Genomic DNA, 27,605 nt, shown 5'->3' with positions numbered 1-27,605 from the left:
GCATCACGTTATTTCCTCATGTGGGTCCCTAGGCGTTACACAGAACTTTCCCTCACATTCCGGATTACTGGTCCCAACCAGTTGTGCTTTTAATCATCACTTGTGATGTTTATTATTCTTTTTGCACCTTATATGACTTTTTATTTAATAAAACTCCAGAAAGATACTTCCAGTTGTCGTGGTCACGCCTTCGGGCATTTCTTTGCTATTGTCTTAGCGCATGTCTAGGAGTCTACTCACACCACCCAAATTCCGGTATCCGTCAGCCCCTTCAACTGAAGCTTCCAGATACCCTCACCAGCCTTCAGTTGTGACACCACCCTACTATCTTATTTGGCACTTTGTCTGAGGTTGAGGGTGATTTCCCACTTTTTCATGCACTTACCATAGGTCATATCATGCAGAATTACTGTACAACATTTTCCCTGAACTCAGGGCAACATGTACATTACATTGACCCACATTAACTTTTATGGAATTGGTGGCTAATTGAATTTTTACCCATGACTTTATGCTTTAGTTACCATGATAACTGCAATAAATGTCAATCAATCGAAAAAGTTTAGCTTTATCCACAACACAATAAAATTCCTATATGTAGACTTATAGCATATTAAGTTTCCCATAATTTAATCCTTATGACATACTGTACTAAATATTTCTAAACCTCCATATTACAAATTCTGTTATACTGTAGGTGCTATTGGCAAACAGTACTTTATTATAAAGTGCGATACTATTACTATGTATTTACTATGGTAAATTCATCCAAAGTGTATGAGAAAGTCATTATAATTAAGAATTCTCCTCCATACACATCCTCGCTTATCATTTTATTGCTGATTGAACAATCAATAATTCACTCAACACCTACAATCGCCCCCTTTTCTGAGTTCTGAAAATGTTTCAGCGTCCTGACATATCATATTTATTATGGCTGATTCTGGGCAATGGAAAAGGAAAACAATTAAAGTATATTTACAGGGGAAATGACAAATTAGTACATATAGAGAGGTCAATTATTCATTGTCTTCAGCCATGTCAGGATCATTTCTAGACTTTCAGTTTGTCTCGAGGCTTGTCAAAATAAGCTGATTTAACAGTTTTCATGCAGTGAGGCTGAGCAATGGAAAATAATTACTCTTAGAACATGAATAGTGCTGTGACACAGAGTGCAGGATGGACTCTGACTGCAAGTCTGCTCACAGCTGTACACATAGCTGAGCTACTACCTTGGCCATGTGGAGGCAGATAATATACAGGTGAAACTCTGAAAATTAGAATATCGTGCAAAAGTTCACAAGTTCATTTATTTCAGTAATTCAACTTAAAAGGTGAAATTAATATATTATATAGACTCATTACATGCAAAGTGAGATATTTCAAGCCTTTATTTGTTATAATTTTGATGATTGTGGTTTACAGCTTAAGAAAACCCCAAATCTCTGAAAATTAGAATATTACATTAATCAATAAAAAAAGGATTTTAAATACAGAAATGTCGGCCCTCTGAAAAGTATAATCATGCATATGTACTCAGTACTTGGTTTAGGCCCCTTTTGCATGAATTACTGACTCAATGCGGCGTGGCATGGATTCTATCAGCCTGTGGCACTGCTGAGGTGTTATGGAAGACCAGGATGCTTCAATAGCGGCCTTCAGCTCTTCTGCATTGTTCGGTCTCATATCTCTCATCTTTCTCTTGGTAATACCCCATAGATTCTCTATGGGGTTCAGGTCAGGCGAGTTTGCTGGCCAATCCAGCACAGTAATCCCACGGTCACTGAACCAGGTTTTGGTACTTTTGGCAGAGGCGGCAGGTGCCAAGTCCTGCTAGAATATGAAGTCAGAAACTCCATAAAGCTTGTCTGCTGAAAGAAGCATAAAGTGCTCTAAAATGTCCTGGTAGACGGCTGTGTTGACTCTGGACTTAATAAAGCACAGTGGACCAACACCAGCAGATGACATGGCTCCCGAAAACTGAGGAAACTTCACACTGGACTTCAAGCATCTTGGATTGTGTGCCTCTCTATTCTTCCTCCATACCCTGGGACCTTGGTTTCCAAATGAGATGCAAAATTTGCTCTCATCAGAAAAGAGGACTTTGTACACTGAGCAACAGACCATTTCTTTTTTTCTTTAGCCCAGGTAAGATGCTTCTGATGTTGTTTGTTGTTCAGGAGCGGCTTGACAAGAGCAATATGACATTTGAAGCCCATGTCCAGGATCCATCTGTGTGTGGTGGCTCTTGATGCACTAACTCCAGCCTCAGTCCACTCCTTGTGAATCTCCCCCACACTCGCCTGACCTGAACCCATTGCCAAAAGAAAGATGAGAGACATGAGACCGAACAATGCAGAAGAGCTGAAAGCCACTATTTAAGCATCCTGGTCTTCCAACACCTCAGCAGTGCCACAGACTAACAGAATCCATGCCATGCCGCATTGAGGCAGTAATTCATGGAAAAAGAGCCCAAACCAAGTACTGAGTACATATGCATGAATACAGGTTGAACCCGATGGGCATTTTGTCTCTTTTCAACCTCAGTAACTATATAACTTTTCAGAGGGCCGACATTTCTGTATTTAAAATCCTTTTTTATTGATTTTATGTAATATTCTAATTTTCTGAGATTTTGGATTTGGGGTTTTCTTAAACTGTAAGCCACAATCATCAAAATTATAACAAATAAAGGCTTGAAATATCTCAGTTTGCATGTAATGAGTCTATATAATATATTACTTTCACATTTTAAGTTGAATTACTGAAATAAATGAACTTTTGTACAATATTCTAATATTCTGAGTTTCACCTGTACTGTATGTTCTGCAAAGTACTGGGCTCAATGTCAGACTATTACAAATTGTAAGTTTAGCACAAAAAAACCCATATTTAATTTTTTTATTTTTGGGGGGGCTGAAGTTCAATTGCTACTGTATTATATAACTTGGACAGTAATAAAAAAATACAAAAAAACAACAACATAGCTATCATCACATAACTTCTCAGGAGATGTGCACGGCCTCTGTAGCACCACACACATATAGTAGGTGTTATCTTCACAATCTTTCAAAGGTAGGCAAGTATGGCAACTTACATTTTGTGCAAGATTGTCTCATAGGCAGATATGGGATCAGTAGCTGGAACAAAGGTGGTCATTCAGAGTTGTTTGCTAGCTGTTTTCGGTCGCTGCGCAATGGTCATGCAAAAAAACGGCATTTTGCGCATGCGTATATGCGGCGCAATGCGCACGCGTGACGTACTTTCACAACGGCCATTGCAGTTTCACACAAGGTATAGCGACGCTTTTCAATCGCACTGCTGGCCGCAGAGTGATTGACAGGAAGTGGGTGTTTTTGGGAGGTAACTGACCGTTTTCGGGGAGTGTGTGTAAAAACGCAGGCGTGTCAGATAAAAACGCAGGAGTGGCTGAGGAAACATAGGCGTGGCTGGGTGAATGCAGGGCGTGTTCGTGACGTCAAAACAGGAACTAAATAGTCTGCAGTGATCGCAAGCTAGGAGTAGGTCTGGAGCTACTCTGAAGCTGCACAAAATTATTTTGTAGCCACTGTGCGATCCTTTCGTTCGCACTTCTGCTAAGCTAAGGTACACTCCCAGAGGGCGGCGGCTTAGCGTTTGCACGGCTGCTAAAAGCAGCTAGCGAGCGAACAACTCGGAATGAGGGCCAGAGTGCTGAACCAGGTGGCAGCATTGCATCTACCACCCACACCAGTACAAATGCAAGGGTCTGGTGCTGCCCACAGCCACACTCTTCAAAGAGGTGGCTGGTGGCCACATGGCAGTCAGAGAATGGTCCCCAACCATTCCATTTGCGTTATAACATAATTGGAACAGATGGGTAGCATTCTCTAACCTGCCTGCCTTCCAGCCACCTGTCACTTCCATGCATAAATTGTGTGACAACCATGCAACCATTGAAAGACCCAGGCCCACGTGCAGATGTGCAAATCCATCCCTCCCAGGCTGGTAGTGGCAAAATCAGGGGGACAAACACCATAGGCTCCTCCAAAAACAAGACACTACAAACACTAGGCTATGAGATATTGGTCTAGAGCAGGCCTGGCCAACTTGTGGCTCTCCAGCTCTTGCAAAACTACAAGTCCCAGCATTCTCTACCACAGTTTTGCTATTGGGGAATGCTAAAACTGTGGCAGGGCATGCTGGGATGTGTAGTTTCACAGCAGCTGTAGAGCCACAGGTTGACCAGGCCTGGTCTAAAGGCTCAATAGCAGCATTGGCATCTTATAGTCACAATGTAACAGCTGAAAACACTTTTCCAAAATACCCTTTGGACGTAGAAAAGTTAAAATTGTTAGATTACATTTTTTTGCTGGTCCCAGCAAGCCCTGGCATGCCTAAACTATAGAATTATAAATAACGGCATACCAATGTCTGCCAGAGCATGCTGGGACCTGTAGGAATGGAAGCTCAAGCTTGCCCTGGCATCCCGGACATGTTCTATGTTTTATTATTTATTATTATTATTTTTTTGCTATTGGACTGTCAAACTGGAAGAAGAACCTCCTCCAAGTGGTGACTGAGGGTATGTGGGGTAGTGTTTACTTTTAAATAATACAGAATTAAAGATATTTTTTCTGGTGCACCATATATACCAGCAAACCTTTGGTTTCAGGGAATGCTAGCACTTGTAGTTCTGCAAGTGCCAGCATAACTAAATAGTTTAAGTATGGGACCTGTAACATTTATTTCTCCATACCCACCCATTATTATGCAATAGTTATAAAGGTCCAATCACTTCTTAGAACAAGCACTATCTTAACATGTAGTTTCAACCACTTTCAATGCCAAAAAGTATTGATTAAGGCAAACCCTGTCAGGTTTCTTCCTCAGAGGATAGTGTGCATGACCTTCACAGCTATTACGTAACCACGATCACTACAAAGTCCATGTATGTAGCATCCCTACAAGCACTGAGCATCTATCATACGGAGTCAGTACCCATTTTCTCAGTAACATCAGGTGTGATGCTGAACGTTCCTCATTACAATATGTCTTGCTAAAAGTCCCAGATGTTCTTATAATCTCCAAGATTAAGAAACTAACACCAACTGTACTAGATGTGCTGTAATCATTTTCCTGCTATAACAGCTCGACTTATATACAGATTGCTAATCATCAAATCTCGTTTCATTGATATAAATGACATTGTTTGCATCAGCTGCTACATTTTGTGATATATATGACGTGCTTGTATACACATGATTTAGAAGGTTATTATTCCATGTGGATAAATGCAGTTGAGATTAATTTCATAACTGGAAATATGCTCCACTGCCTTGTGATAGTACATTAATTTAGTATATGCTACATACATTTTTTATTCTTATATGTTCTAAAGTGTAATGTTTATGTATATACAGTAATGGTGATATATAAAATGATCAGACTTCATATATTTAGTCACAGATGTATACATGACTGAACATGTATGCAAGTCTAACTGAGATATGGCGGCTGGGCTGTTCAGCCAAGTTGTGGATCACTGTGTGTTTGGGCACCTTTAAGGCAGCCCTGGGATTGGTGTTCTGAGTTGGATTCTGCTATGACCACATTGGCATCTTTTGCTGTAGTCATACCTGCTGGGTGACCTGGAACATGTGACCTGCCGGGTGGTCCGGAAACTGTGACAGTCATGTGCAGCCACCCACTAAGCAGGGATACTACAGGGTATCAATTCCTTAGGGGGTGAAAAGGGGTAAAATGTTCCGCCCAGCAAACCTTTGCCCGGTTCAAACCGGGCTGATCAGCTAGTTATTTTTATTACTGAGATAAGCAGCAATAGTGAAGCAGCACTTGTGAAATCCATCACAACTTTCTAAATACGGTAAGCAGAATAGCAGTGTAACCTGTGAAACAAGGAAATTAAATGGACCTGCCAAAGATTTGTGATTGTAAAATAATCAGTGCTTATTTATGTTAATGTATACTATTACTGTACATTATACACAAGTGGTTCTCAAACTAGGTGCCTCAGGACACTTGCAGGGGTGCCTCGGAATGGTGGTCCAGGACCAATTCAAAAAATACATGGTCACTGCAATAGGCAAAACTAGTGCTGGTCAATCATAAAATATGTGAACAAACAGGAGCAAATCTTGTCCCTCACCCCGCAGTTGAACCTAAGGATGACAGATAAGAATAATTTCCTTAATTTAATATTTCTTTTTAAATTTATCAATAAGAAACTTTTGGCGTAGCAGAAGTTTGGTAACCACTGTTATGCACTAAAGTAGGGTTTCCCAAACTCAGGGGTCTATGTACTAAGCCTTGGGGGTAAAAGTAATAGGGTGCAAGTTGTCGGAGGTGGGGACTTCGGGCAAGAATGCCAGTATTTTTAAAGCGGCAATCATAAACAAGGCAAAACCAACCTGGTTTTGCCTTCTAAATTATTGCCGCCTTAAAAATATGGACATTTTCATCCGAAGTCCAGAACCTCTGAAAACTCGCACCCTATTACATTTACCCCTTGGAGAGAGAGAAAGTGGACAGAGATAAATCACCAGCCAATCAGCGCCTAACTGTCATGTTACAGGCTGTGTTTGAAAAACTACAGTTGGTAGCTGAGTGGTTGGTACTTTATCTCTCTCCATGGCATAGTACATAGACCCCTCAGTTCTCAAGATACCCTAACAGTCCAGGTTTTAAGGCTATCCATGCTTGTTGTGCATGAATAGTATAATTCAACTGACTCAGGTACTAATTAAGTCCCTTGATCTTAAACAGGATTAGCCTTAACGGCTGGACAGTTAGGGTGCCTTGAGGACAAAGTTTGGGAACCACTGCACTAAAGCAAGACATATATTACTTAAAGCTGAACAACAACTAAAGTGGTTTAAATTGGCTATAGCAGGGAGGTGATAAAACAAAAAACTGCAATATATATGATTGTGGTCTCTCACTAATTCATCCTGCAAATACCCCCTTCTAAAATGTCACCAGGGTATCTTGTGGGCCTCAGCGCTAGGGAAGTTACAAATATAGTACATGGGCAAGCAGGAATAGTGAGGCAATAATCCACTTGCAAAACATTTTTCTGTGAATAATCTGCATGGGCCAAGAGGGTAGAGAGTGTTTCACTGCTGGGCCACCTAAATGAGCTTGAACAATCTGTACTCTCCTCTACCACTTGGTGACCCCGTGAATCAATCCCACCTTAGCGGGAAGTGCACCTTTAAAGGAGCTAGAGACATTTCTTACAGAGAAAAAGCCGGCTTTGACACAAATATACAGTGAGTTAAAAAATAAAATGACTGTACAATGAAGCTGAATGTGTGGCATGATGGGAAATCTTGCAATAAAGTTAAACTATGATGTGCCCAAAGAGGTTTTCGCTAATATATTTCTGGATTACAATGATAATCTTTTTCTGTTGCATACAATTTTGTATATAAATTTAATCACTATGCTTCCCATACTAGATGGTAAAGACATATTTTATTTTGACTAACCCATTAACAATATGCCAGGCCAGCGGCTAGTGAGTTTATAAAATTCATAGTTAAATCTGTCACATTGAGAACTTCAGAATACTCTGTCTGAATGATCAATCATGGGAAATGTTAGCCGTCTGCAAGAAGACTATAGGAAGGAGGCCATGATCATAACTACCTCTATAGTGAAAATACATTATGACTAGAATTTATAAAAGTAATATGAAGCAATCATATAAAGAGTTTTACATAAATTCTGTCTTCCAGATACAAAAGATCATGGAGCTATTATACAGGAGCACAACTGGCAAAGGGAATTCAATGCATGCAATGTCCTGAATCACCTTTGCAAAATAAAGGGAACAACTAAGCTGCATAATACAGTATTTAGCGCTATGCTCTAATGATTCTGAATATGTGTTCAGTGTACAGACTCCCCTGTACATTTAGAAACTCTTGCACAGCCATTTTGATGCTACCCAAATGCACATCCTGGTGAAGACTGGTAAATTTGGGCCTAGAGGGCAGACACACCAAAGTGGCCAATTATATCACAGCATGAATGTATGACAAAAATTGCAGGAGCTATGAGCTGTAAGCTGTGACATCCATCAGGATCTTCTGTGTTGGAGGTGCTCATGGGTAATTTACTTTGGTTCTAACTGTAATGACTTGTATATGGACATGGAATTCCTTGGTAACAGATATCTTTTGAATTTACATAACTGGATACATGATCCCACATAGTCCAAAACTCCCAAAATTAGAGAGGGGAACTAGAAATTGTGCATGCGCCAAAGGCATGAGCACAGTAAAGTGGTGCCACCTTGCTTTAGGGACAGTGGTCATGCATAACGGCTCCGTTTCTTTGTCACACTGGAGGCATGCCCAGTGCTTCCTAAGTGGCTAGGCTACCCACAGTCCTTCTACCTAGTGTTTTGATGTTGCACGCATGTGCATAACATCCATTCACCGCTGCTCTGCCAAGCAGCATGTGATATAGGGACCTCCCAACCTTGCTCACCATCACAGGACAAATCGGGGTGGTTGGGATCATAGGCGTGCGCAGGACATTTTATTAGGGGGTGCACGATTAGAAGGGTGTGTTTAAGCACTGCCTATTGGGCATGTCTAGCGCCACCTATCAGGCGTGTCTACCACCACATATTGGCACTCAATGCAAACTAAATAATATAGAGAATTGATGCACAGATATATATATAGATATATATAGATAGATAGATAGAAAGAATCTGTTTAATGTGTGTTAAATTTGTATATTTTATTACCATAGATTATATCCTAATCTCTCGAAATATATATTAATATTGAATTTGAACTTCTCTTTCTCCAACAAGAACGCTGTATTCTGTGGCGTTGGCACATGATGAGGAGAGAGAGCGTGGGTGGGAGCATGCATGCGGCATGACATTATCACGACACATCCCACAGGTTAGAGGAACTGGGAGTAGGATTACATCAGTGATGCTGCACCCATACAAATGAATGACAGCCAGACTGAGCGGAGGGGGTGGCGGGCGCTATGGGTGGGAGAACAGAAATGAGCACACTCGGCGATCGCCGATACTGCAGCAGCAGCAGGCGTCTGTGAGGGGGTGACAGACATTAGGGGGTGCCTGTGCGCACCAGGCACCCCCTGCGCACGCCTATGGTTGGGATGTCTGCACAATCTCAACTATATTATACACTACAGTATGATAACACCCAAGTGAAGGAGGCTTAGAAGCTGGAACCCTAACGTAACCACCTTGCAGCCTGCAAAGCCACATGCCAAAACTGAACAATGACCTGTGTCACCTGTCTCTCAGATCGGGAGTGAATATCACATTGTCTGTCGCCAGTTTATGTCATGCAACATTCATGCATTTCTGTTTATCTGATTTGGGGAGTGTGAGGTTCCTTGCCTGAATTTGGGCATTACTGCTGAAAAGGGACACATACAAGATCTGATTTTTTATTTATTTAATAAAATTGTACCTTTAAATCCAAAGACGGAACACTCCAAAAATGAGGTGGCTTTAAATAGCATTGTTAAGTAAGTACTGTATAACCCATAGTGTATATTCCAAGTTATTGAAATATATACTGTAATTTTTCTTTTTTACACAGGCATTTGCGTAACATGCTGTTTTACACCTGCACTGAGCTTCCAGTGGGACAGACACAGGCTCATTAATGCACAGCTAAAAATTTTCTAACTGCAAATGCACAGCATTATCCTGACACTCTGCAGAACGTATGTGATGGGGAAAGATGACACTTTATAATGGCTTAACCAGAGACACACAAATGAAACAATATTAAATAATCCTGAAAATACATTTCATTCGGTTCAAATTGCAAATAAAAAGGAAGGTAAAATGTATAAATAAATGTTCCTAAACCACAAAACCACATTTCTTAAGCCATTAGCAAACACTATGAATATTGGTTTAGAGTTAGGAGTAAATACCTTGGAGAAACAAAAATTAAAATAAGTGGACAAATTTAAAGTTTGATTAGGGGGACAATCCTTTATTAAATCTAAATTGCAGGGCTGATATAAAATGTCCAGTATTTAAAATTTCTGCTGCATACAAAAGCAGACAGTATTTGTACTTACCAAAAAAATGCATTTGTACACCAACATCATGGTCTGTACAGGTGCTAAGAGGTACTCTTTTTAAATGTGTCAGAAAGTAAAACCATGTCCCACAAACTATATCTGACAAACATCAACTATTCAACTATTGCACCTTTATTCTGACGGTCCAAATGGGATGTATGGCACTACATGTGAAATTTTGTGAGCAGTATTGGGGAGGGTTAGGGGCATTCTAGTGTTCCAGAAGTGATAGACATGGGGCTTAATTCAGACCTGATCGCTAGGCTGTGATTTCGTGCATCGGATGATCAAGTCTAAACTGCGCATGCGTATGCACTGCAATGCGCAGGCTCGTCACACGGGTACAAAACGGATCGCCGCTCAGCGATGACGGATCCGTTCGCAAGGAGATTGACAGGAAGAAGGCTTTTGTGGGTGGCAACTGACTGTTTTCAGGGAGAGGTTGGAAAAACGCAGGCATTCCCAAGTGTTTGCAGGGAGGGCTCCTTGCGTAATTTCCGGCCCTGGACAGGCTGAAGTGATCACAGCGGCTGAGTAAGTCTGCACAAGGTCTGTTTGTACAGCTCTGCTACACATGCGATCGCACACTTGCAAAGCTAAAATACATTGCCCTGTAGGTGGTGACTATCTGATTGCAGCAGTGCAAAAATCGCCTGCTAGCGATCAGGTCTGAATTAGGCCCATAATTCAAAGTGGGGATGTCACAGATAATTTTGACCTGGCCACATCTGGCTTTGTGTCGTTTTCACATTAGATTACTTGAAACAATTTCCCACATATTCGCAATAAAATAATAACCATCCACCACAATATTTAATTTCACAACGTTTATAGGGACAAAATAAAATTGTACCCATGATTCACTTAACAGCCTAGCAACACACACCCTTCATAAGAAAGTTCATCCAACTTTGTTGTAAGGCCTGTACCTTTCCAGGCCTGCAAATTGGTATTGTCTTGCTGAAATAAGGATAGATGGGAAATACGGTTATACATTAATATGGGTCTTGGCTCCAGATGTGGGGCTCCAGCGCATTCCAAATTTCAAACAGGGGAGCCACACCAAGTGCCATCCAAAAATGCTGCCAAACATCGTCGGGACTCACTGGCAATTGGTGTGACTCCCCTGCAGCCCCACCTCTGGAACCACCACTGGTCTTAACATGTAAACTACCTACAAATTCATAGACAATTGCAGTATAGGAAGGTATTAAGTTATACTGTACCACTATTTGAATTTGTTTTTTTATACAGATGTTTTCTCATACACTATTGCTGTATTTGCGCCAAGCAGCCCTTCTAGGCGCTGAAATCACGAGGGAGAGGTTTCTAAAACACACAAGATCCCAGATTTTCAGAAAAATATCAGTTTTACCCATATTGTACATGCAGCAAGCTGTGTAGCTGTATTGATGACATATAAGACAGAAAGACTTTTGCTATCAGCGCTACCAATAATATACTGCAAATTTGTATGTATCAAGTAAATAAAAGCACAGATATTTTGTTCACATTTTTACCAAAACATTTATGCTTAGAGTAGGGGTGTCTTTGATGCTATAATTTGATGAGGCAATGTACCACAGGTCCAGCTTCCCGAAGCTTTATCTCCAGATTCGGGAGCTGCCTGTCCCTGAATTGAGAACAGGCTTTCTGACCGACCCCTCTAACCTCAGTTGCCCTTTCAGACAACACCAGCCTGGCAATAAGCACATTTCAGCACTCTGACCTGCGGACCATCTGCAGCCAGGGCTTCTAGCTCTGAACAGTGCTCCCCTGCTCCCTCCATTTTACCCATTTCTGCGGTGATGGACTTAGGGTGTGTCCCCTGCTCTGACAACTGGCTGCTCTGCCTCCATCATTATCTGGTCATTGAGGGTCATTCTGACCCGATCGCACACTGCGCTTCTTCGCTGCCGTGCGATCGGTTCGGAACTGCACATGCGCGGCGGCTGCATTGTGCAGGCGCTTCGTTGCCCGGCGACGGGTGTCGCCAGGCAGAGATGCCGCAAACGAAGAAAGCGGTCGAAGCGGCGACCGTAAAAAGATTGACAGGAGGAAAGCAGATCGGGGGGCGGCAACTCACCGTTTTCAGGGAGTGATGAGTCCAATGCAGGCATGTCCAGCGTTTGGAGGGCGGATGTCTGACGTCAATTCCGGGACCTGCATCGCTGGATCGATCGCATAGGGTAAGTAACTCTTACCCTGGTCTTCTTTTACAGGAAACTTTTTTTGCATAGCAGGGCTGCACAAGCGTTCACAGCCCTGCTATGCAGAAATACACTCCCCCATAGGCGGCATCTAGTTGATCGCACGGGCAGCAAAAAGTTGCTACATGTGATCAACTCGGAATGACCCCCATTGTTCTTCACCACTGCACCTAAAATACAGAAGCTCCACTGTAAGTTTCTTTAAAGCCTCCTCTGTTACATGCCTGCAGATGGTGACTCTTATTTACCTTTGCAGAACCATTCCTTGGTAGATGTAGCCTCATCATCCAAACCTGTCCCCCCCCAACTGCGGCAAAGGAAGCCATTATGGATAAACCTATTACACCGAGGAGGATGCGACCTTAAGAAGGAAATCACAAGTTATCTGACCTCCTCCATTCGTTAACTGAAACATGAAGTCCATGATCTTGGGGAGCGCACTGACCATGTTGAAAATAAAATGGGTAAGGCGGTCACATCACAGCTCAATTTTTTAATGAAACTACCCAATATATATATATATATATGTATATATATATATATATATTTTTTTTAGAGGTGTCCTAGTATACATACTCTTTTGCTTACAGTAGAAGGTATAATTTTGCAAGTTTTCAGCTTATGTGTGTCACTGACCCTTGCATCCGCTCTCCTGCATGTATTCCCAGATACAGTACCATCCCCATATATCACAGACAGCTCCTAAATCATACCTTAATTGCTACAAAGGCAGCTACTGTGTAGCCCAGTTCTGGAAGCAAGTAAATCTCCTTCTCTCTTTAGTGTCCAAAATTAATTGTAGCTTTCTGAAGCTCCATTGTCTCTACTCTTCTTTGGCTAATCCTCCATAGATGAAGTGGTATAGTTGGCTTGTGTATTTTCTGACTGGCTATGAAACTCATAATTTATTATGTTCTTTTTTTGTTCCCTCTCTGAGACGTTACTCCTGATTGCTATTTATTTATCCTTAGTTGGAAATATTCTTATGTCTGGGTGTTCTCTATGTATGATATCCCTATGCCTTCCCTATCTTTCTTTTCTGTACTCCCTTATATATATTTTTTTATTAAAAATTCTGAAAAAAATAAAAACGTTTGTCCACTTACTGTTGAATACTTTTCTCTGAAGCAAGCTGTGGGACACTGGATCATTGCAGAATGATCTGGAGTTTGGCACTTTTGTACTATTGTAACTTTAATTCTAAGCTCCTCCCCCCTGCAACCGCATCATGCCAGTACTTTTACAAGAGTCTGGTAAGGAGTAGCAGTACTCCAGTGAAAGTGTTAGAACAAACAAACAAATTTGTAGGGAAAAAGACAGCTAAGAACCACCTCGCACAGCTGGGCATGAGGGAGGGAACGCAGTGTCCCAAAGCCTGCTTCAGAGAAGAGGATTCAACGGTAAGTGACCAAAAATTATATTTTCTCTGTCAGCAAGGCTGGTTTCACACTGGACTATGGGACGTGCAACTGCCACTCCTAGGGAAGGGAACGCTCATGCTGCTTGGCCGGAGAAATGTACGCCTAAAGTGGGCATCACAAAAGACAAAGACATGAAAACGGTAAAAACAAAAAAAGGTGTGGAGTGAGAACCAGGTAGCGGCACGACAGACTTGTGCCGCCGAAGCCCCATGTCGCACTCCCCAGGAGCTCACCACAGCCATAGAGGATGCACAAACACTCGATCTGGTGCCGGTCGCCCCACACTTGTATAGGCTCAAGTAATGACTGAACGTGAAGATACACGTCCCTGACATCCCATGAGACCAAATATTTATTGATCTCCATGCTGTGGATGAATGATCAAAGAGATTCAATCTGAAAATGATCTACCAACAACCTGGGTAGTATATGTAATAAGGCCTGAGTTTGCCGAAGGTGTGGGATGTCAGCGGAGAATGGACATACTTTTAAAGTGACAGTCATTTACAAGACAAAACCAACCTAGATGCTGAAACCCTGCCAGGGAAGATGCTGCCTCTGGCTTACTGGCCTCTACAAAATTCTCCACTACAAGAGGAGGAGCAAATAGCTCGGAAACATGGACCCCACTGTTTAGTGGCAGCTCCCAGAACAAAAGTGCTTTCACCCCCCGGTAGGCTGTGCAAAAATGTTATGAAGTTCTGGTCCAAAAAGAACACCCCTAACAAACGGAAAAGTTTCCAAGGAACATTTTGATTCTGAATCCGCAGTCCAAGCACAGAGCCAAAGAGTCCTTTGGGCCAAGACAGCCACAACTGAAACTCTGGAATCCATCTGTGAACTGTCTTGCATGGCCTCACACACATATTCAGCTACAGTGCAAAGCTGTTCCACCAATACCAGAAGCAATCTTACTGGATGAATCACTGTTAAGGCCCTCAATGAGTTTATTGGTGCAAGTCTCCATGGCTCGGGTCACCTAAGCTGAGGCTAATAATGGTATAACGACGCCGAAGCATATAAAATGGACTTGAGACAACTTTCTAACTTTGTATCAAGCGGATCTTTAAAGGACACAGAGCCCTGAACCAGAAGTCAACTTTGGGAGGCAGTTCCCACTTGGATACATGATCCAATGGAAGTGGATAAAGTGAGGCAAACTTGCAGGGAACAGAGACATTTTTATCTGGCGCCTTCCAGGCCTCCTCAATGAAATTGGAGAGATACGAAGAAGACTGAAAAGTAACATCCTTCTTGCATTTACTCATGACCAAACCCACAGCCTCCACTTGTGATTGCAATCCAAACAGTCCATCCACAGCTGAAATGAGGTTTTCCACCCCATGGCTGGAGGAAGACTTTAGATCCTAAGGAACAACATCTGTCTTGGGATTCCACTTTTGAATCGGAAACTTCCAACGGAGCCCTGGAAGATGGAATACGGTTATGCACTACATGCAGATGAGAATCTTCGAAAAAGCGTTCCAAATAAGAAGGAACTTTTTCAAACCCTAATGCCGTACACTCCATGGTACGAGTCCAGGCAGATATGATACCAAATGGGGAGTCACCCCATCAGGAGTCAGCGACTCAGAGCCACACATCTGGGGAACTGGTGCAGCAGCTGCCATAGCTTGATCCTCTGTTGAAGCGCTACAAGCTTCCAAAAGTCAGAGACCAACCAACCCAGATGCTGTACCCATGCTGGCACCGCATGGGCAAACCTGATTGCCTCACACACCTTTGCGACACTAAACCCTGCTTGACAGTCCACACACAACTACCTCCTTTCACACCAGAATCAGAATCAGCTTTATTGGCCAGGTATACTTGCGTATACTAGGAATTTGTCTTCGGTTTGCTATACAACAGCCAATTAGGTAACAGGAAAGCAGGTGTGTGTGTGTGTGGGGTGGGGGGGGGGCAAGTAAAGTTACACAGATAGGTATACCGTAGGAACACAAGTTAGTTACATGTACGTCTAGTCAGTCAATGTTCAGGAGTTCAGCAGGCGGACCACTTGGGGAAAGAAACTTTTGAGGCTTCTGGTGGATCTGGCGGGGACAGCCCTGTAACGCCTGCCTGAAGGAAGCAAGTTAAACATGCTGTGGCCGGGGTGTAGCTGGTCTTTTACTATCTTCATTGCCCGCTTTTAGCTCTGGACAAGTACAGGTCCTGGACTGAGGGAAGGTCGGCCCCGATGATCTTCTCTGCGGTTCTGACCACCTTTTGGAGCCTGCATCTGTCCCTCGCGCTGGCGGAGCTGTACCATACGAGTATCGAGGAGCACAGTACCGACTCCACAATCGTGGAGTAGAAGAGGAGCAGAAGCTTCTGTGGGATGTTGAACTTCCTTAGTTGCCTGAGGAAGAACAACCTCTGCTGCGCATTCCCAACAGTGGCGTCAGCGTTGGACCCCCATTTAAGGTCCCGGGAGATTGTGGTCCCTAGAAACTTGAAGGAGTCCACTAGCGATACCACACTGTCAGCAATCGTTAGCGGAGGTGCACTAGATGACTTCTTCCTGAAGTCCACTATCATCTCGACAGTTTTGAGGGGGTTGAGCTCGAGGTTGTTGTGGATGCACCACTGGGCCAGCCGGTCTACTTCCCGTCTATAGGCCGATTCGTCCCCATCCTTGATGAGGCCGATGACGGTGATGTCATCGGCGAATTTGATGATCCTTACTGATTGCGCCTCTGAGGTACAGTCATTTGTGTACAGGGAGAAGAGCAGGGGTGAAAGGACACAGCCCTGAGGGGCCCCTGTACTAATGGACTGCGCTTGAGAGGTGAATTCCCCCGCTTTCACCACCTGTGTCCTGTCTGTCAGTAAGTCTATTATCCAGGAACAGGTAGCTTCTGGGACCCCTAGGCGAAGTAATTTGGGGTGGAGGATGCTGGGGACGATTGTATTGAAGGCCGAGCTGAAATCGACAAACAGGACCCTCGCGTAGGTACCGGGAATGTCTAGGTGCTGTAGAATGTAGTGCAGGCCCAGGTTGACTGCATCCTCGACACACCGATTCGAGCGATAGGCGAACTGCAGGGGGTCCAGTTGGGGGCCAGTCACAGTTTTCAGGTGATTCAAAACCAGACGCTCGAACGTTTTCATGACCACAGACGTCAGTGCTATCGGCCTGTAGTCGTTCAGGTTTGTGATAGTGGGTTTCTTGGGGACCGGGACTATAGTAGACCTTTTGAGGCAGGAAGGGACTTTAATATTACAATATTAATAATAATTTAATATTACACTCGGCATAAGTTAAATACAAAGCCATATTAGCGCTATACCTAGGCACAACAAGTTATGTCACTGAGCAACTGCACAATTGTTTAGAACAGCAGAGGCAATAATAGATCTGTAGAGGAGAGGCGCTGAGGAGAAATCATCTTTAGCCATGATCACATGCAGGGTCTAGAAGAATTAGTTTCACTTTCCTTCTGATTTCCGCGCAGCCAGAATGACTGTACCTCTTTGGTTTAAAGAGAAGGGGAGACCGGCAGTGTTAGGCTCCACCCCCTGACTCCATGGCTGCAACATGTGGAAGTGCTACTCCTCTGTGAGGGAAAAGCACTTAGAATGCCCCAATAGCCAGGCTGCCTGTGCCCGGCACACTCTGATTAGGCAGCCGCCCAGTAAAAACCCAACAAGATAGCAGGCCATCCGTGATAGTGCTGCCGGCATCCTCTAAAAGGGTTTAGGCGCACACTGTCTTGGGGTCCAGGTAGTCTGCACAGAGACTGGGGAGCAGTAGGCAGTCCCTGCTAGCTTCACACTACCCTCACCCCCCCCCCCCCCACCCCCCCACCCCCGACCACAGCTGCAGCTTGGTGTGCTGAGTTTAGCTTCCTGCAGTCATTGCACTCAACGTAAGTGGAAAGTAAAAAAAGAAGAAATATACAGATAAAAGATAAACTATATATAAGAGAGGCTCTCAAAAAGTGGCATGATGGAGTTGCAGTGGGGAGGAGCTTAGAAATAATGTTACAATAGTTTAAGTGCCAAACTCCAGCTCATCCTGCAATCCCACAGTCAAGTGTTCAACCAGTCTTGCTTCAATTCTCTGCAAGTCCTTTCACTAACATATATGTACGTATAGAAATATGGAATTAATTCTACCACGCAACAGGTACCACATACTATAAGGGTAAAACCGAGTGTGGGCTTATTGGGGTCCCTTGATGATGGTCTGCAAGCTTAAATGTTTTGATCAAAATATGAAAGAAATCCACATGCTTTTATTTGCAAGATACATACAGAATTGCAGTCGATTATTGTTAGTACCGAGAGTAAGTCTTTCTGTTTTGTATACATATATGGCATTAATACTGCCATGCCTCTGGTATCATGTACAAAAGGGGTAAAACAAAGTGCGGGCATATTGCTTTCCTGTTTTGTTCTGAAATGTTGCCTAGTGCTATCATGGCTGTTTTCAATAAAGGCTATAAAAGGCCTAGTTGGGTGTGGCTCACAAGCCAGCTCCTGTATAGATGTTAACCTCTGTATCTGAGAGTTAAGTACATTTAATGGCAATGTAATGGTGTGCTGGGCATATATGCTGGTGTATGGACTTGCACAGAATTGGGGTCCCTTGACGAAGGCATGCAAGCTTAAATGTTGTGATCAAAATAGGTACAAAGGGGCAGATGTATTAAGCCTGGTGAAGTGATAAAGAAGATATATTGTAAGTGGAAGGTGATAACGCACCAGCCAATCATTGCAGGTTTGAAAAATGACAGTTAGGAGCTGACTGGCTGGTGCATTATCAGCTGCCACTTATCACTTCTTTATCACTTCTCCAGGCTTAATACAGTTTCGTATATGTAAATAAATATATATATACACACACACACACACACACACACACTGTACACACACACACACACACACACACACACACACACACACACACACACACACACACACACACATATATATATACATACTGTATATACATATTTATGGCATTCGCACTGACACACAGCTGGTACCTTGTAAATATGGGTAAAACAAAGCTCAGGTAGATTTCTTTTTGGGAAAATTACATTTTGCCTAGCTTGAAGAGTCGAATCTGGTGGGGAAACCCGAGTTGGGACTCCGTTCTACTCAAAAATACCAAATTCAGTTCAGTTGTATCTCTCAAAATCCAAACCATTCATATCTACTTAACAATGACAATTTAATAAAGTGAATGTTTACTTACAGAGATTCCACTTCAGTCCAGTTGTAGTTACACGATTACAAGGTGATCCCACAGGAATAAGGCCACACCATTTCCCTTCTCTTCCTGTTGCAACATGCAGCTTATGTTTTCCCTGTGGTGCAAATGAACACATTTACACAAATTAGAAAATGTTTTACAGTATTTTCAGAAATGTTATAATATGATAAATAATAAGATTTTACTTACCGATAAATCTATTTCTCGTAGTCCGTAGTGGATGCTGGGACTCCGTAAGGACCATGGGGAATAGCGGCTCCGCAGGAGACAGGGCACAAAATAAAAGCTTAAGGATCAGGTGGTGTGCACTGGCTCCTCCCCCCATGACCCTCCTCCAAGCCTCAGTTAGGATACTGTGCCCGGACGAGCGTACATAATAAGGAAGGATATTGAATCCCGGGTAAGACTCATACCAGCCACACCAATCACACCGTACAACTTGTGATCTGAACCCAGTTAACAGTATGATAAACGCAAAGGAACCTCTGAAAAGATGGCTCACAACAATAATAACCCGAATCTTTGTAACAATAACTATATACAAGTATTGCAGACAATCCGCACTAGGGATGGGCGCCCAGCATCCACTACGGACTACGAGAAATAGATTTATCGGTAAGTAAAATCTTATTTTCTCTGACGTCCTAGTGGATGCTGGGACTCCGTAAGGACCATGGGGATTATACCAAAGCTCCCAAACGGGCGGGAGAGTGCGGATGACTCTGTAGCACCGAATGAGAGAACTCCAGGTCCTCCTCAGCCAGGGTATCAAATTTGTAGAATTTAGCAAACGTGTTTGCCCCTGACCAAGTAGCTGCTCGGCAAAGTTGTAAAGCCGAGACCCCTCGGGCAGCCGCCCAAGATGAGCCCACTTTCCTTGTGGAATGGGCTTTTACTGATTTTGGCTGTGGCAATCCTGCCACAGAATGTGCAAGCTGAATTGTACTACAAATCCAACGAGCAATCGTCTGCTTAGAAGCAGGAGCACCCAGCTTGTTGGGTGCATACAGGATAAACAGCGAGTCAGATTTTCTGACTCCAGCCGTCCTGGAAACATATATTTTCAAGGCCCTGACAACGTCAAGCAACTTAGAGTCCTCTAAGTCCCTGGTAGCCGCAGGTACCACAATAGGTTGGTTCATGTGAAATGCAGAAACCACCTTAGGTAGAAATTGAGGACGAGTCCTCAATTCCGCCCTGTCAGAATGAAAAATTAAGTAAGGGCTTTTATATGATAAAGCCGCCAATTCTGACACACGCCTGGCTGAAGCCAAGGCTAACAGCATCGACACCTTCCATGTGAGATATTTTAAGTCCACAGTGGAAAGTGGTTCAAACCAATGTGACTTTAGAAAACTCAACACCACATTGAGATCCCAAGGTGCCACTGGAGGCACAAAAGGAGGCTGTATGTGCAGCACCCCTTTTACAAATGTCTGAACTTCAGGTACTGAAGCCAGTTCTTTCTGGAAGAAAATCGACAGGGCCGAAATTTGAACCTTAATGGACCCTAATTTTAGGCCCATAGACAGTCCTGTTTGCAGGAAATGAAGGAAACGACCCAGTTGAAATTCCTCTGTAGGGGCCTTCTTGGCCTCACACCACGCAACATATTTACGCCAAATGCGGTGATAATGTTTTGCGGTTACGTCCTTCCTGGCTTTGACCAGAGTAGGGATGACTTCTTCTGGAATGCCTTTTTCCCTCAGGATCCGGCGTTCAACCGCCATGCCGTCAAACGCAGCCGCGGTAAGTCCTGGAACAGACAAGGCCCCTGCAGTAGCAGGTCCTTTCTTAGAGGTAGAGGCCACGGTTCGTCCGTGAGCATCTCTTGAAGTTCCGGGTACCAAGTCCGTCTTGGCCAATCCGGAACCACGAGTATAGTTCTTACTCCTCTCCTTCTTATGATTCTCAGTACTTTTGGTATGAGAGGCAGAGGAGGGAACACATACACCGACTGGTACACCCACGGCGTTACCAGAGCGTCCACTGCTATTGCCTGAGGGTCCCTTGACCTGGCGCAATATCTGTCCAGTTTTTTGTTTAGACGTGACGCCATCATGTCCACCTTTGGTTTTTCCCAACGGTTTACAATCAGGTGGAAGACTTCTGGGTGAAGTCCCCACTCTCCCGGGTGAAGGTCGTGTCTGCTGAGGAAGTCTGCTTCCCAGTTGTCCACTCCCGGAATGAATACTGCTGACAGTGCTATCACATGATTTTCCGCCCAGCGAAGAATCCTTGCAGCTTCTGCCATTGCCCTCCTGCTTCTCGTGCCGCCCTGTCTGTTTACGTGGGCGACTGACGTGATGTTGTCCGATTGGATCAACACCGCCTGACCCTGAAGCAGAGGTTTTGCTTGACTTAGGGCATTGTAAATGGCCCTTAGTTCCAGAATGTTTATATGAAGAGACGTTTCCAAGCTTGACCACAGGCCCTGGAAATTCCTTCCCTGTGTAACTGCTCCCCAGCCTCTCAGGCTGGCATCCGTGGTTACCAGGATCCAATCCTGAATGCCAAATCTGCGGCCCTCTAGTAGATGAGCACTCTGCAGCCACCACAGGAGAGACACCCTTGTCCTTGGCGACAGGGTTATCCGCTGATGCATCTGCAGATGCGATCCGGACCATTTGTCCAGTAGATCCCACTGAAATGTTCTTGCATGGAATCTTCCGAATGGAATCGCTTCGTAAGAAGCCACCATTTTCCCCAGGACCCTCGTGCACTGATGCACTGAGACCTGTCCTGGTTTTAGGAGGTTCCTGACTAGCTCGGATAACTCCCTGGCCTTCTCCTCCGGGAGAAACACCTTCTTCTGGACTGTGTCCAGAATCATTCCTAGGAACAGTAGACGTGTCGTTGGAATCAGCTGCGATTTTGGAATATTTAGAATCCACCCGTGCTGACGTAACACTACCTGAGATAGTGCTACTCCGACTTCTAACTGTTCCCTGGATCTTGCCCTTATCAGGAGATCGTCCAAGTAAGGGATAATTAAAATGCCTTTTCTTCGTAGAAGAATCATCATTTCGGCCATTACCTTGGTAAAGACCCGAGGTGCCGTGGACAATCCAAACGGCAGCGTCTGAAACTGATAATGACAGTTTTGTACTACAAATCTGAGGTACCCTTGGTGAGAAGGGTATATCGGGACGTGGAGATAAGCATCTTTGATGTCCAGAGACACCATATAGTCCCCTTCTTCCAGGTTTGCTATCACTGCTCTGAGTAACTCCATCTTGAATTTGAACCTTTTTATGTAAGTGTTCAAGGATTTCAGATTTAAAATTGGTCTCACCGAGCCGTCCGGCTTCGGTACCACAAACAGCGTGGAATAATACCCCTTTCCTTGTTGCAGGAGGGGTACCTTGATTATCACCTGCTGGGAATACAGCTTGTGAATGGCTCCCAAAACTGCCTCCCTGTCGGAGGGAGACTTTGGTAAAGCAGACTTCAGGAAACGACGAGGGGGAAACGCCTCGAATTCCAGTTTGTACCCCTGCGATACTACCTGTAGAATCCAGGGATCCACTTGCGAGTGAGCCCACTGCGCGTTGAAATTCTTGAGACGGGCCCCCACCATATCTGAGTCTGCTTGTAAAGCCCCAGCGTCATGCTGAAGACTTGGCAGAAGCAGGGGAGGGCTTCTGCTCCTGTGAAGCGGCTGCATGGTGCAGTCTTTTTCCTCTTCCTCTGCCCCGGGGCAGAAAAGAATGGCCTTTTGCTCGCTTGTACTTATGGGAACGAAAGGACTGAGTTTGAAAAGACGGTGTCTTTTTCTGCTGATGTGGAGTGACCTGGGGTAAAAAGGTGGATTTTCCAGCCGTTGCCGTGGCCACCAGGTCCGATAGACCAGCCCCAAATAACTCCTCCCCTTTATACGGCAATACTTCCATGTGCCGTTTGGAATCCGCATCCCATGACCACTGTCGCGTCCATAACGCTCTTCTGGCAGAGATGGACATAGCACTTACTCTTGATGCCAGGGTGCAAATATCCCTCTGTGCATCACGCATATATAGTAATGCATCCTTTAAATGTTCTATAGTTAACAAAATATTGTCCCTATCCAGGGTATCAATATTCTCGGTCAGGGAATCCGACCATGCGACTCCAGCACTGCACATCCAGGCTGAGGCGATTGCTGGTCGCAGTATAACACCAGTATGTGTGTATATACTTTTTAGGATATTTTCCAGCCTTCTATCAGCTGGTTCTTTGAGGGTAGCCGTATCAGGAGACGGTAACGCTACTTGTTTTGATAAACGTGTGAGCGCCTTATCTACCCTAGGGGGTGTTTCCCAACGCGCCCTAACCTCTGGCGGGAAAGGATATAATGCTAATAATTTTTTAGAAATTAGCTGTTTTTTATCGGGGGAAACCCACGCTTTTTCACACACCTCATTTATTTCCTCTGACTCAGGAAAAAATATTGGTAGTTTTTTCTCACCCCACATAATACCCTTCTTTGTGGTACTTGTAGTGTCAGAAAGGTTCAATGCCTCTTTCATTGCCGTGATCATGTAACGTGTGGCCCTACTGGACATTACGTTTGTCTCGTCACCGTCGACACTAGACTCAGTATCTGTGTCAGGGTCTGTGTCGACCCACTGAGGTAACGGGCGTTTTAGCGCCCCTGACGGTGTCTGAGACGCCTGGACAGGCACTAATTGATTTGCCGGCTGTCTCATGTCGTCAACAGTTTTTTGCAAATTGCTGACATTATCACTTAATTGTTTAAATACAATCATCCAGTCAGGTGTCGACTCCCTAGGGGGTGACATCACCAACACAGGCAACTGCTCCGCCTCCACATAATTTTCCTCCTCATACATGTCGACACACGCGTACCGACACACAGCACACACACCGGGAATGCTCTGATAGAGGACAGGACCCCACTTAGCCCTTTGGAGAGACAGAGGGAGAGTCTGCCAGCACACACCCAGCGCTATATATATATACAGGGATAACCTTATATAAGTGTTACTCCCTTATAGCTGCTGTTAATATATTTATTTGCTGCCAAACGTGCCCCCCCCTCTCTTTTTTACCCTGATTCTGAAGCAGGACTGCAGGGGAGAGTCAGGGAGCCGTCCTTCCAGCGGAGCTGTGAGGGAAAATGGCGCTTGTGTGCTGAGGAGATAGGCTCCGCCCCTTCACGACGTCCTTATCTCCCGCTTTTTTGTGTAAAATGGCAGGGGATTAAAATACATCCATATAGCCCAGGAGCTATATGTGATGTATTCTGTTTTGCCACCTAAGGTATTCTGTTATATTGCGTCTCAGGGCGCTCCCCCCCCAGCGCCCTGCACCCTCAGTGACCGGAGTGTGAAGTGTGCTGAGAGCAATGGCGCACAGCTGCGGTGCTGTGCGCTACCTTAGTCTGAAGACAGGATGTCTTCTGCCGCCGATTTCACCGGACCTCTTCGTCTCTTCTGGCTCTGTAAGGGGGACGGCGGCGCGGCTCCGGTGACCCATCCAGGCTGAACCTGTGATCGTCCCTCTGGAGCTAGTGTCCGGTAGCCTAAGAAACCCGATCCACTCTGCACTCAGGTGAGTCCGTTTCTTCTCCCCTTAGTCCCACGATGCAGTGAGCCTGTTGCCAGCAGGACTCACTGAAAATAAAAAAAAAACCTAACTAAACTTTTATTCTAAGCAGCTCAGGAGAGCCACCTAGATTGCACCCTTCTCGGCCGGGCACAAAAATCTAACTGAGGCTTGGAGGAGGGTCATGGGGGGAGGAGCCAGTGCACACCACCTGATCCATAAGCTTTTATTTTGTGCCCTGTCTCCTGCGGAGCCGCTATTCCCCATGGTCCTTACGGAGTCCCAGCATCCACTAGGACGTCAGAGAAATTAAAAGGACATTATAGTAAAAAAAAAAATCAAAAATAAATAAATCATTATTTATATTTGTAGATGTTTTAATCCTAAAAAAATAATACTCATGTCTTATTACTTATTCTACCTCAGTGAATTTTTTGAAGGGAGAAGACACTTGGCATATTTTTGGTATGAGATTGTAAAAAATATAAGTATTTTATATGATTTACGCACATACTTTTTTTTAATGCAATCTGTGTTTATTAAGATAATAAATAACTGTAACATACATTTATCAACATAGAGTACAGACATTACAAAAAAACAACAACCATATATTATCGAAGGTGTGAAGAATCATGTCCAGCAGGACGTTAAAACGGTGGACTGTTTATTCGCATTGGCTTAGCAGCCACTGCACAACGTTTACAGTATAATGTCTGGTATTACCGCAGGTCACAAACATCCATACAAGATGAAGCAGTAACACAGTACCAGCCAGCATGAATAAAATATGTGGACCATCCAAGCCCTGGCATCCTAGTGCTAACCACCACCCGACCTATCGCCTGGCCAGCTTGTCTGGCGTCAGGATCACTGTGCTCTGTTTATAGGAAAGTTTTATTCTAGCTCACAGGTGGGCTGATTGCTTGGTTGTGAATCTCAACACACATGAAAGCCTGGACTGGACCTGACAACCAGGTAGTCAGGTGGTGAATATTGCCTCTGACTTGTGTCAATGTGGTCTCCCTGCCGCAATATAAATAAAATAGCATAAGTTTCTATTACATCTGGCTAAAGAAAACACAAATAACCAGCGGAAAGCACAACAAGCTAGTACTAGTATTGATAGTGATGGTAGTACATAAGAAATAATCATTAACAGCAAAACAGACCACAAGTTGCACCTGTGATTTGCACTGCCCATCTGGCACTTCTGGCATATGCCAGAAGAGCTGATTGGTCCGATCTCTCAGAGAGCAGGGAAGGACGCTCGCAGTGCAGCCTCCGGCTCACTGGTTTGGCAGCACCCTACCCGAAGTCGTGTCCACGTGCCCCCCTGTTTAAAGTGTGACTCTAGGAAAGATAGGGGCATGCCGCAAGTCCACACCCCCTGAGAAGTGTCCGTGTGCCCCGTGTGATGTGATGTGTGCGTGTTCCTGTGCTGTGCACACGTTTACAAACGCCAAGGCCGAAAAGTAGACCCAGTCTGTCCCTGATTGTGGCCAACTGTGCATCAGGGAGGCGGCTACAATACCGCCAGTCGGGATCCTGGCGGTTACAATACCGACTCTGACATCCCGACGGGGTGAAATGCCGCTGCAGGAATACCAGTGAGACAGGCTATTCTTCCTCTGCGGGTGCCCCCGCAAGGGGCTTTCTAGTGCTTGCCCCGCTGCCGGCATTCTGGCGGATGGGATCCCACTGTTGGGATCATGACAGCCGGGATCTTGTTCGCTGGCAATTCATAACATCATAACACATGAAGTGCATGGGAGAGCAATCCTAAAGACAAGTTCATTCACTTTTCTATTCTTCCACTTTATGCTACCCTGGCAATATTAAAGACACAAAGACAGGAATATAAACCAGCCTTTAGTCAGATGAACAGTGAGCTAATATTCTGCACTTGAGTGAAACAGAACCTGCCAAGGCTTAAACAGCAAAATACATAAAAATAAGATTTTACTCACCGGTAAATCTATTTCTCGTAGTCCGTAGTGGATGCTGGGAACTCCGTAAGGACCATGGGGAATAGCGGCTCCGCAGGAGACTGGGCACAACTAAAGAAAGCTTTAGGACTACCTGGTGTGCACTGGCTCCTCCCACTATGACCCTCCTCCAGACCTCAGTTAGGATACTGTGCCCGGAAGAGCTGACACAATAAGGAAGGATTTTGAATCCCGGGTAAGACTCATACCAGCCACACCAATCACACCGTATAACTCGTGATACTATACCCAGTTAACAGTATGAAAACATAACTGAGCCGCTCAACAGATGGCTCATAACAATAACCCGTTAGTTAGGCAATAACTATATACAAGTATTGCAGACAATCCGCACTTGGGATGGGCGCCCAGCATCCACTACGGACTACGAGAAATAGATTTACCGGTGAGTAAAATCTTATTTTCTCTGACGTCCTAGTGGATGCTGGGAACTCCGTAAGGACCATGGGGATTATACCAAAGCTCCCAAACGGGCGGGGGAGTGCGGATGACTCTGCAGCACCGAATGAGAGAACTCAAGGTCCTCCTCAGCCACGGTATCAAATTTGTAGAATTTAGCAAACGTGTTTGCCCCTGACCAAGTAGCAGCTCGGCAAAGTTGTAAAGCCGAGACCCCTCGGGCAGCCGCCCAAGATGAGCCCACCTTCCTCGTGGAGTGGGCTTTTACTGATTTAGGATGCGGCAGTCCAGCCGCAGAATGCGCCAGCTGAATTGTGCTACAAATCCAGCGAGCAATAGTCTGCTTAGAAGCAGGAGCACCCAGTTTGTTGGGTGCATACAGGATAAATAGCGAGTCAGTTTTCCCGACTCCAGCCGTCCTGGAAACATATATTTTCAGGGCCCGGACTACGTCCAGTAACTTGGAATCCTCCAAGTCCCTAGTAGCCGCAGGCACTACAATAGGTTGGTTCAAGTGAAAAGCTGATACCACCTTAGGGAGAAACTGAGGACGAGTCCTCAAATCTGCCCTATCCATATGGAAAATCAGATAAGGGCTTTTATATGACAAAGCCGCCAATTCTGATACACGCCTGGCCGAAGCCAAGGCCAATAACATGACCACTTTCCACGTGAGATATTTCAGATCCACGGTTTT

The 27,605-nt window shown here is 44.5% G+C and overlaps 1 protein-coding gene across 7 annotated transcripts in view; it reads right to left on the bottom strand.

Moving 5' to 3' along the window:
- TPK1 (thiamin pyrophosphokinase 1) overlaps nucleotides 1–27,605 on the bottom strand; it is a 1,127,731-nt gene that overhangs the window by 246,668 nt on the left and 853,458 nt on the right. For 5 of the 7 annotated variants that reach the window (XM_063922440.1, XM_063922443.1, XM_063922442.1 and 2 more), the window contains one exon: nucleotides 18,936–19,047. In XM_063922440.1, coding sequence (XP_063778510.1) covers nucleotides 18,936–19,047 — 112 coding nt within the window. Of the gene's footprint in view, nucleotides 1–6,041; nucleotides 6,162–10,919; nucleotides 11,059–18,935; nucleotides 19,048–27,605 lie in introns of those variants that run through there. The other 2 variants (XM_063922447.1, XM_063922444.1) reach the window with 2 other exon arrangements.

Source organism: Pseudophryne corroboree, chromosome 5 (assembly GCF_028390025.1).
Source record: "Pseudophryne corroboree isolate aPseCor3 chromosome 5, aPseCor3.hap2, whole genome shotgun sequence".
NCBI lineage: Eukaryota > Metazoa > Chordata > Amphibia > Anura > Myobatrachidae > Pseudophryne > Pseudophryne corroboree.
Note: the sequence above shows the minus strand (reverse complement) of the source record. Positions and strands in the feature narration are given on the sequence as shown.